This window comes from Ursus maritimus, unplaced genomic scaffold (assembly GCF_017311325.1).
Source record: "Ursus maritimus isolate PB19 unplaced genomic scaffold, ASM1731132v1 scaffold_4, whole genome shotgun sequence".
Lineage (NCBI taxonomy): Eukaryota > Metazoa > Chordata > Mammalia > Carnivora > Ursidae > Ursus > Ursus maritimus.
This window is the reverse complement of record NW_024426552.1, coordinates 77,255,676-77,266,605: the sequence shown is the minus strand read 5'-3', so window position 1 is coordinate 77,266,605 and position 10,930 is coordinate 77,255,676. Positions and strand designations below refer to the sequence as shown.

The 10,930-nt window shown below is 50.4% G+C and overlaps 1 protein-coding gene across 1 annotated transcript; it reads left to right on the top strand.

Moving 5' to 3' along the window:
• The first annotated feature begins 2,500 nt into the window (after positions 1-2,500).
• AHSG (alpha 2-HS glycoprotein) lies at positions 2,501-9,564 on the top strand. The gene is made up of 7 exons (XM_008705209.2): positions 2,501-2,713; positions 4,960-5,070; positions 5,427-5,511; positions 5,880-6,043; positions 7,319-7,420; positions 8,538-8,621; positions 9,229-9,564. Exons 1-7 carry the CDS (start codon positions 2,501-2,503, stop codon positions 9,562-9,564), a joined length of 1,095 nt encoding a protein of 364 aa, XP_008703431.2.
• The last annotated feature ends 1,366 nt before the right edge of the window (positions 9,565-10,930 follow it).

Below are 10,930 nucleotides of genomic sequence, written 5' to 3'. Positions count from 1 at the left end.
AGCAAAAAGAATGATCAAAGGGAACTCTTTTCTCCCCCCTCTCCACCCTTAGGTTGGGGTGGCAGCGGAGTCCCAAGGCAGAGGAGACGTGAACCTCGCTTCAGAGGTGGGGGGCAGTGGAGGGGCGCATGGGTAGCATGGGGAGACATCCCAGTGCAGGGATAGCAGCAGAGCAGTAGGGGGGCCACGACTGCAGTGTCTGCGTGGATGGGCTTGAATGCAGCTTCATGAAGCCCCTCACGCCTGGGGTGGGCACAATAGCCAAATTTTCCAAGGTTTAAGAAGGAGGTGGTACTTAGCTGAAAAAAGGCCTTTTTTGGTCTAGAAAGTGTCCCAGGGCTGAGATAAAGGGACCCCTGATTAGAGGATGCAGGAGGGATGTCTTGCTATAGACCAGATGGGGGCAAGCAGGACATTAGCTTGTGGGGCCAGGGGGACATGTCAGGTGGATATACTCGAGCACCAGCAGAGACGGTTACCTGGCAGAAGGGGCCAGCACAGACCCCAGCCGCACAGGCAAAGGCAGACACCACTCTCTGCCCCACTAAATACAGTAAAGTGGTATTTGCATACGTCTCCCCCTCCCCACTCCCCTCCCCAGGCTTCCTTCTGACCCCAGGGGGCCAGCCTAAATGGGACTGGATTGCAACCAAACATCTGGGAGATAAGGTTACCTATAAGTGACTAGATTAAATTTCACAGAAGAGGGCTCAGACTCAGAAATTCAAGTGTGTGTGGAAAATAAAGGTGTATTTTATACACCTGAGCTTATGACCTCTGAAGTATGTACTCCCTGCATATATTTTTGTGACTCCCAAATTTTTAGTCATGACCACATTTTATATCTTAAAAGATTACTTTAAAGAAAAGCATTGCATCCACACCAAGGTGCAAAAGGATGGAAAGTCACCGTGTGTCCTGAGGGTCATCCTGCTAGACGGCCAGAGCTTGTGGGTCCCGAAGAGCCAGGAAGTCACTCTGAGAGAGAACCTGGAGCCCCAGCCCCAGGTGCTGAGCCTCCGTCCTTAAGATTCCAGATGACCATAGGAGCACCTGCAAGTAAATATGAAAACAGTCCTCCCATCTACCTCTTTGGCCCATTGCACTTCCCCCTTGCTTACCTTTCGGCTCCCAGCAAATCAATACGATGACACCTTCTTGTAGAAAGTGTCCCTCTTTTTTTCAAGATGCAATATTATTCTCAATATCAGAGAACAGAACAAGTCCATCTACGCTCAATGGTGACCTCTAAATCTTTGAAGAACATGTGGGACTTCATGTTAGGGCTTCTTTGCTCCCGGCTAAACCAAGCCAGGTCCTTCTCTGATTTTTTCCAAGCCTCTCACTATCCTGCCCACCCTCCTGTACGTCACACCTGGGATTGTCAAGGGCCACTCACAAGCCGTGCCTGGAGCCAACACTCTGGCCCCTTGCTCGGGCCGTGAAGACTCACTCTAATCCTGCTAGGGCTTCGAAGGGCATTGCGGAGGCCTTCGTGTTCTTAGCCGCCCCCAGAGCATCTCAGTCTGCAGTGAAGGACTCGAACCCAGAGCTTTGCTAAGGGAGTGGCTTTTGGACCAGGGCCCCCCTCTGCTGCACTGATGGGGGGCACCAATCACACCCAGCCATCCAGCAGACCCAGGTCAGTGCCCGTCTGTGCAGAGGCCCCGGCAGTGTGGTCTGCGGGAGCAGAGCAGCCCACCCAGCCCTGCCTCGGGAAACTCCTCCTCTCACCCCTGTTCCACACTTCAGGCAGAAATCTCCTTCCTTCCTTCTTTTCTTCAAGGCTCTTACCCAAGATCTTAGCATCCCCACTAGCTCTGTCCTGCTTGCTCTAGACATCTGTATCTTTGCTACATTGGCGGGCCTTGTTTTCCCTCCAGGAGGAGATCATTCTTCCTTCCTTTTTTTTTTTATTTAAATTTTTCATTATGTTCAGTTAGCCAACATATAGTACGTCATAAGTATTGGTTGTCATGTTCAATGACTCATTAGTTGCGTGTACCACCCAGCGCTCCTTCTTTCTGACGTTAGAGGATTTTATCAAATTGCTGCCTCTCCCCGCTCTCCCCTCACAGACCCTACGGCGTGCCCTGGTCCCAGCAGGGGCCACTCCCTCTGCTGCCCACGTCACAGCACGACAGGCTGGCCGTGGCGGCCCCTCCTCACCGTGGTGCACACTTTATCCCCTCCATGTTCCAAGCCGACTTTGCAGCACCTCCCCACCCCCACTCCACCTGCCCCCAGCAGCATTGACTTTGGCAGATTTCTTGGGGACCCATGATGTCCTAACCTGTTTGCTTTTCCAGAGCTGATGATTGCAGGGGTTTACTTGGAACCAGAACAGAAATCATCCCACGTCCTGATGCAATTCCTCCAGCAGGCTCCTACAGATAAATAAAGCCCTCGGCCCGGCACCAGCCTACTTTTTGGAGCACCTGGGTTGGTTTCTGAAGCTTCCAGCCATCTGCCCAGCTGCTAGGGCCTCTCTGGAGCAGCCATGAGGTCCCTCGCCCTGCTCCTTTGCCTGGCTCAGCTCTGTAGCTGCCGTTCTGTCCCACTTGGGCCAGCTCTGGCTTATAGGCAACCGAACTGTGACGACCCAGAAACCGAGCAAGCAGCCCTGGCAGCCGTGGATTACATCAACAGCCACATGCTTCAAGGCTATAAGCACACCTTGAACCAGATTGACAAAGTCAAAGTGTGGCCTCGGGTAAGTGATCCTGCTGTGCCTGAGCCCTGGCTGCGTGCAGAGCTCCGCTGGGTGCCTCAAAGATCACATCTCCCAGTACCAGGGACCTGCGGAGGGGCAAACTCTCTGCTTTCTTCCCAGGAGGGAGGGAGGGAGGGAGGGAGCAAGGGGGGCGGGGGACAAAGAGGAGACGTTCTGGGCTGTAGTCATGGGTCTCAGGAGGGTGCTGGACATGGGTGAGGATGTGTGCAAGACAAGAAAAGGCTTCAAATGATATTTTGAACACCACAAATAGAAAGTGTGGCTTGCTGGAAAACCGTACGCACAAGATACGGGATTCTAGCTGACTGGAACTCACTTCTTTTTTTTTCTTCTGTTTATCTGGATGAAGACTGAGAGTGAATGGAACTAGCATTTCACAACCACCTACTAAGTGCCAGGCCACTCCTCACACACCATCTCCTTGCCCCCTCCCGTCCCCCGGTCCTGGGTGGTAGGTACTGTCCTTGTCTCCCATGAGACGAGACCAAGCCTCTGACATACTAGGACGTTTTGTTGCTGTTCAAGATCTATAATTTGGAAGCATCGGGCCGGGATTTGATTCTAGACCCATGTTTCTTCCTCTACACAAGTTACCTCCCAAAGAGAGGGACCCACATCCCAGAAAGAAACCTCAGCCTGAATGGGGTTTACCTCTTCACACACTAGACAAGTAACCAATGTAGTCTGGAGCCCGTGATAATAAAGATTAAGCTGGAAAATATATATGCCTTGGGGGTCAGTTGAGAGCTTTGGAGCAGTGAGGAAACGTGTATGTCTACTGCCGACTTTGAAATTCGATTTTATAGCTGATGAGGGGTAATTCTTTCAGCAAACATTGATGACCAGCCTTCCATGGGTAAGAACCGTGTCGGGTGCCACGAGAGATATTAAGGTGAACCATATGAAATTGCTATTTCTGTGTATTAGATGCAGTCCAATATTGGCATTTTAATGGTTCGACCTGATACAAAAGTGAGAAAGACATAGTGCCCACAAGAAATTTACGGTCCAGAGGGGAGAATAAGGTAAACATCAGGACGTTTGGACTAACATCTGATCTCACAATGGGACAAAAAATTTGAAATCAGTGTGGATTTTAGGAGTGCTGCAACCATCCTGTAGCCCAGGAGGGGGGTTTGGAGGAGACATCTGTTAATTTGGGGAGGGGGGGGACATACACAACAGGTGTATTTGCGGGAAAGTCATGAACGGACATTGCAATTTTCGCTGACGGCAGAGCTTGAGAGGTGCTTTTCTAGAGAAACCAGGAGTACCTGGTCCTAGTCACTGCAGCTGTGAGTGTTCTCAGGGTTTAACCTGGGCATGTCTGCACATCATAAACACAGCTTCCTCCTCGACTACCCTTCCTCGGGTACTAGTAAGAACCTGAATAAGAGGCAAGCAGAGCTGAACTAAAAGAAAAACCACAACAACAACATACTTGTAACTTCTGGATTTTCCAGGCTTTGGAGAGGATACAGAAACAGATGAATGGCCAAGAACAACGACAAGGATTTACCAAGCTCCCCTGTCTCTGCCTTCCCTGCTACTCTTCCCCAACTCTACCAGTGACTTCCAGTTTCAACTCAGGGTCAAAGGGAGGCGCGCTCTGCCCTCTCGTTCCCAGCAGGGGACAGCAGAGAGCAGCAACTTTGCCTCCAGGCATCTACAAGCCCAAAGACAAAAAGCCAAGGACAGCCTTTCTGTTTAGGAAGGAAAAGAAAATGGGGAAGGAGGGAAAGCAGACGATGAGAGGGAAGGCAGAAAGAAGTAGGGGGGGGGGGAGAAGACGAAGAAGAGGCACTAAGATATTAACCTACATCACCCGACTTTGCCACTTGACTGAAAAAAAGAAAAATCCAAAGCTGATTTTTGCAAAGCACTGTTTGAAGGGTGAAATTTTAAAAATTAAGTAACAGTGCTCATTTTTAGCTTCCAAAGAGAGCTCAGAGTGATGGCTGTGGTTCCATCGACCCATGGCCCTTTCTTTCTTGCAAACACCATCCAGAGCTTGCCCAGCCAACAGGAGAAGCCCTGAGAAGCCCTGGCCATCGTCCTGTCCACAGGCCAGGGCAGAGCTGGGGGGAGGTGCCGCCTAACGGGAATGACTGTTCCCTCACCTCTCCGACAGGGCCAACTTCAAGCCCAGTAGGGGCTCCCACTTTGACCGGCTCAGCGGGACCGGAGGAATAGGCTGCTCACCGCTTCATTCTGTGTCTCCACAGCGGCCAATGGGAGAGGTGTTTGAGCTTGAGATAGACACGCTGGAAACCACCTGCCACGTACTGGACCCCACCCCCCTGGCCAACTGCTCCGTGAGGCAGCTGGTGGAGCATGTGAGTGCCCCTCCTAGGGTGACTGCAGGGGGCGCCCCAGTCAGTTCCCCGGTGGTTCTGCGAAGTGCAGGCCCATTTTACCCAGCTCTCCCTACATGGCTAGCCCGTGTGCAGTTGCTAAAATTACCATTTGATGCTGACTGCCCAGGGGTGGATTTTTACAACAGTGCAGCTTTCGTGTAGCCCTTTCTGAAACCAGAGAACATCATGTTTCAGTATCACTCAGTCAAGGTGATTTCACGAGGCTCATCTTTGACAACATGTCTGAGGGACCCCTACCCCCACCCCCGGACTCCCAATGAGCAATGAAAGGCCAGTCCCCCTCCCGAGCCCTCACTGTGGGTTTATTTCTCCAGGCCGTGGAAGGGGACTGTGATTTCCGGGTGCTGAAACAGGATGGCCAGTTTTCTGTATTGTTTGCAAAATGCGATTCCAGTCCAGGTAGAGATGATGATTATTATTTTTATTTTTACCCTGCGGAGAGAGTGAGGAAGGGACCTGAACTGTTTTCAGTGTAAGCAGTTTTAGCCACTCTGCTGGCGAGGAAAAGAAGGAGCCCAATTTCCCGGGATCTGGAATTGTAAGACTGTTTTGGTAAGGAGCTGTTGTCATAGGAGGTGAAAATTCCCGTCGATGAGAGGGGCTCCTGCAGAAATGTCTGCAGGACAGGAGCCACCTGAAAGTTTAGTAAGAAGCAGAGACAGCAGCTGAAGCCATTTGGAGCATGTCCTAGGCCTTTCAAAATAAGCAGAGCCGGGGTGAACGCCGTGGAGAACGACGACCCACGTGCCTTTCTTCTCGGTGCGCAGACTCCGCGGAGGACGTGCGCAGGTTGTGCCCAGGCTGCCCCCTGCTGGCCCCGCTGAACGACACCAAGGTAGTGCACGCGGTAGACGTTGCGCTGACCGCCTTCAACGCTCAGAGTAACGGCTCCTATTTCCGGCTCTTGGAAGTCTCTCGGGCTCAGCTTGTGGTAAGACTGAGACCTTTGGACAGACCCTTGGGCGGTTTGGTGGCACCTCGGGAATGGGGGTGGTCAAACAGCTGTGGGGGACAGAGCAGGTGCAGGGGCAGCGACAGGAAGGCAAGGCGGGCGGTGGGAGAAAAGGGAAAGATGGGGGCCTTAGAGGTATGAGCGGTAGGAGGACACCGAGTGTCACGAGGATCCAGAAGGAACCCTCGGCACCACACGCATGTGGAGTCACCCCAACATAAAACAGCCAGCCGCTGCCTGTCCCGGGTTGCTCGGCTCTCGTCACCGCCAGGGCTCGCCGGGCAGCAGGTGGGAGTTCGGCATCATCCAGAAGCACGCGCTGTAATTCACGGGTTTGCACGTGCGTGTCGCGCACCACCACGGATCGTCAGCACGCTCATAACTGATACTTGTAAAGGCGTGAGCCTACTTAGAGATAGGCAATAGTGGCAGGACCCTAAAGTGCCTTTTGGATCATTGAAAAAAAATCGAATTGTATAGTGGATTATTTAGCACATTTGACTACAACAGAATTCTAATATTTAAGAAAACCGGTCTTCTGGATACCAGACATGGCATACTTGGAAATGCACTGTACGTGTAGCTGGTGATTCTGACGAACCAGAGTGAGGGATTCTCAGAAACCCCCACCCCAGACGATTTTATTGTTGTAAGCATCCATATACTACAAGAAAGAAAAGCGCAAGTGTCTTCTCTACTTTTCTTTAGAGTTTTCATTTGATCCTGCTCTCTATGATACCGTAGGTGGGAGAGGTGTTAATCTCTTCACTTGCCCACCCCATCTTGGAGTAACCTGAACCTTAGGACTCAAATTGCAGCCCCGAGAGGGAAGGCCGTGTATCACAATATTGTACACCTGAAACTAATATTACACTGTATGTTAAATGACTGGAATTAACAACAGCAACAAAAAAACTTAAAAAAAAAAAAAAGAGGGAAGGCCAGAGGAGGGTGGGGCCCTGGGTTCCCACTCAGGTCTGTTAAGGTGGGTGCTCTGGACTCGTCTCTGCTCGGAAGGGTGGGCCGTGGATCCTTTACCTCCTTCAGCTCTGTATACAAGCACTTCAGAGCACAGTGCCCCAATAACTGGCCTGTGGCAGCCGCTGGGGCCGAGTTTCCTGGCCACTCGGTGTGTTCTAGGGATACAGCGCTCCCTGGAATGCGCAACCCCAGTGCCCTTGCTCCTTCCCTCCAGCCTCGCCTTCCCTGGTGAAGTCGTGTTGCCTCATAAGCATTTTCCTTCATCCTCCTCAGCCTCTTCCACCTTCCACGTATGTGGAGTTTGCTGTGGCTGCCACTGACTGTGCCGCTAAAGACGTCACAGACCCAGCCAAGTGCAACCTGCTGGCAGAAAAGGTGAGCAGGCTACGCCATGGGGGCAGCCACACTGGCCGTAGAGTGGGGCAGCCTTACAGCGAGTTAGTATGTTGGGGCTTCGGAGAAGAGATGACAGTGAAAAATCCCCACTCCCCGTGGGGCTGGGTTATGCCAGGCCTTCCTCCCCACTCAAGAGCGGCCACCAAGTCATCTCCCCACTGGAGGCCCCTGGAGTTTGGAGAAAGACAGAGGCTGTTTCCTAATTAGGCCAAGTCATACCCAGGTCCCAAGAGTGCATTGTAGATTTTCTAGATACACCTCTAAGATGAAATCTTTGAAGTCCTTGGTGCTATAATGTCCATTTCTAGAAATCTGGCCTAAAGAGATCATCAGAGATGTTTGACAGAAATATAGCTAATGAGATGATTTATTATTGATTCAAAGTGGCCCAAAAGAGACCCAAATATCCAACAGGAGGGGGTCATGAATACAATATGGTACATCAATAAATAGAAAATTATATAGACCCTAAAAATTATGTTTTGAAAGAATAATGAGTGATATAAGGTGTCATCATATTATAGTGAGTGAAAAACACAGGGTATGAAATGGTATAGTCACAATGATCCCAATCTTTAAATGATTTTTAATATGTTTAAAAATAAAAAAGAAATACATGTATGTTAACAGAAGTTTTCCTGGGTCACCACAATTTCTGGGATGATGGGTGATCTCTCTCTCTCTCTCTTTTTTTATAGATTTATTTATTTGAGAGAGACAGCATGAGCAGGCGGGTCAGGGGGAGGGAAAGGGAGAGAATCTCAAGCCGACTCTCCACTGAGCATGTAGCCCGATGAGGGGCTCAATCCCATGACCCTGAGCTCACAACCTGAGCCGAAACCAAGAGTCAGCCACTTAACCGACTGCACAACCCAGGCGCCCCTCATGGGTGATCTCTTACAATCCCAAAGCCTACTTGTATTTTCTGCCTTCTATTTAGAATTACATATTGTAATAATCTTCTCTAAGCAGAAAGAATTTTTTTAAGGAATTAAGAATTGAAGTTTTTTTTCTTCAACTTGGAGTATCAGTGAAACTGGGGGACAAAATCCACTCTTCAAACCAGTTCAAATAACTCTTCTCTTTCTGTGGGCAGCAATATGGCTTCTGTAAGGCAACCCTCACTGAGAAGATTGGTGGGGAAGATGTGGCCGTGACCTGCACCGTGTTCCAAACACAGGTAAGGTCATCGTGGATACAGTTGCCCTCATCCTCAGAATACAACGATCCTTTAACATGTATGCAGTGTATTGACAGGGCATGCTGCCCTGTCCTTCTGAGCCCCACATATACCCAGAGCTCTGGGTATATGGAATGGTCAACAAGTGAAAGGATACTTCCGCTCCCGCGAGCTAGTGGCTGCAGGGAAGAGCCAATGCTAGTGTGAGGTTGACAAGTCCATCTTTCTATCCGCAGGGGGTGGGGGTGGAATTCTGAGTTGCACAGGTGGCCAGACATGCCCGGCAGCTCCCCGTGGCTGCAGGTGTAGGTGACAAGCAGGCGATGCTGCTGGTGGAAGCTATAAGGGGGGGTGCTTTTGCTCGTGGGATGTATGTGTCAGTCCACCGATCCCAAGACCACTGGTGAGAAAGGGGCTACCACAGGCCAGTGACCCCTCCCTTCTGGCTCTGATGACAATCCTTTGCACCCAGGTGGTTCTTTTTGCCAGACTCCTTGCCAATAAAAATTATTACTGTGAGAGAATTGGGTGGGGCTCCATCCAGAAGCATGAGTGGCCTTGCCTGTGAGGAAAAAGGTAGCTAACCTGGACATGGTCCTCTCTCCAGCCTTTGCTCCCGCAGCCCCAACCGGAGGGCCCCGATGTAGTGACCGTCGACCCCGGGGCAGACCCAGCGGTGCCTGTGCCTTCCCCGCCTGACGTGCCGGTAGCCTCCCTGGTGGTGGGACCCATGGTGGTGACGGTTCCCAAGGCCCTCCTGCCAGGGCACCGGACTCACTATGACCTGCGCCACGCCTTCACGGGGGCGGCCTCCGTGGAGTCGGCCTCAGGAGAAGCAGTGCACGTGGAGAAAGGCCCCACGGTGGTGCAACCTGGCATTGCTGTTGTTCCGGATCCAGTGCTCCGCCCTTGCCCAGGGAGAATCCGATACTTCAAGGTCTAGCTGGAGGTCAGAGACGAGAAGGTTTGGCCCAGGAACACAGATAGCCACCATTTTGTCTAAGTCTGGGTGTGGGAGGGGCCTCGTTTGCTATCAAAGCAGGTGCTACACAGGTCTAGATGAATATCAAGTCTTCAATTCCAACTTCTCTTCGTTCCTCAGGGGATGGAAGCAGAGGGGCAGTGGTAGGTCTCCCGGAAGGTATAAGGCTGGCAACTGGATGGCCGTTGTTTCGATGCTAAGTCCCCACCGTTGTGTCCTCTGCTGTCTTTGACCTCACAAAAACAGTTGGAACTGGGACTTTGAGTGGTGCTCTTGCCAACCTCACATTTTCTTGTTAATAAAAGTGACTGAAGGACCTTCCTTAATAAAGAAGGTTCTAAGCTGAAATGTGATCTTGATTGTTGCTTATTCCCTGCAAGCTCACACGTGATCTGTCTTCAAAATAACCATATCACAAATGTCCCTAAGCAAAATCTAAGTGAAAATAGAAATAAAATGGAACAAAAATCAGCTGTATTACTATACATAGGGGAAAAAAATGAGACCAGGATCTGCTCACAAGCCATAAAACGAGCCCATTTCCTTAAGAGAAAATCCTTCTTTTCATTTCATGAGGGTCAGAAAATATTGTGAAAGGAGGACACAGTGCCTGAACTTTGTACAAACCAACCGTTGGTTTTCCCCAATATCCAGGTAAGGGGGGGATTGGTAATTAACACAGGAGCCTCGCTTTAATTATATCCCTTCATTACGTATGTTTACAAAAACTGTTGATTGTACTGTCTACACTTCATTCCATGATAGAGGATTGGTCTTTCTAGCCAATCCATTTTAACACCTCAAGTTCAAGCTCTGGTTTAGAGTATGAATAGAGGAGGGCTACACAGGTAAATCCAGTGGACATTTGTAGGTGCTCAGATAGCATAAAGGAATAAACAGCTCCTAATATAGAATGGTGTCCAGACAATTTTACTGTTGGGCAACTAACATGAAGTTGTTCTGAGCAACCTAAAGGATAGGCCCTTTCAGACGGAAATTTGAAGAGGTGGGACTAACAACCAGTCGACTGGGTTCAGTTGAACCAAGGGTCAAGTGCTGATACCTGATTACTGTCACCTAGAGGTTTTGCCAATATTCCAGTAACCAGAAGGAATGACCAGGAAGGTAGGACAACCACTAGGTATCTCAGAAGCCAGGACAGATGAGGAGGTATGGTCGGCTGGGCTAAATGCTGCTGAAGGAGCAATGAGAACGAGGACTGAGCAAAATCCATGGGTTAGTTGACTGATCTGGAGGTCATGGCAGATGCAGTTTCACTGGGAGGATAAGAGCTACTTGCAGGGCGTTAACTGGTGGTAGAGGATGA

What these genes read in the sequence shown, in the direction of transcription:
- AHSG (XM_008705209.2), top strand. Translation starts at nt 2,501, where the DNA reads ATGAGGTCCCTCGCCCTGCTCCTTTGCCTGGCTCAGCTCTGTAGCTGC. An exon ending in TGAGGCAGCTGGTGGAGCAT is followed by an intron (nt 5,071 to 5,426) that starts GTGAGTGCCCCT and finishes TTATTTCTCCAG; the next exon opens with GCCGTGGAAGGGGACTGTGA. An exon ending in GCAACCTGCTGGCAGAAAAG is followed by an intron (nt 7,421 to 8,537) that starts GTGAGCAGGCTA and finishes TTCTGTGGGCAG; the next exon opens with CAATATGGCTTCTGTAAGGC.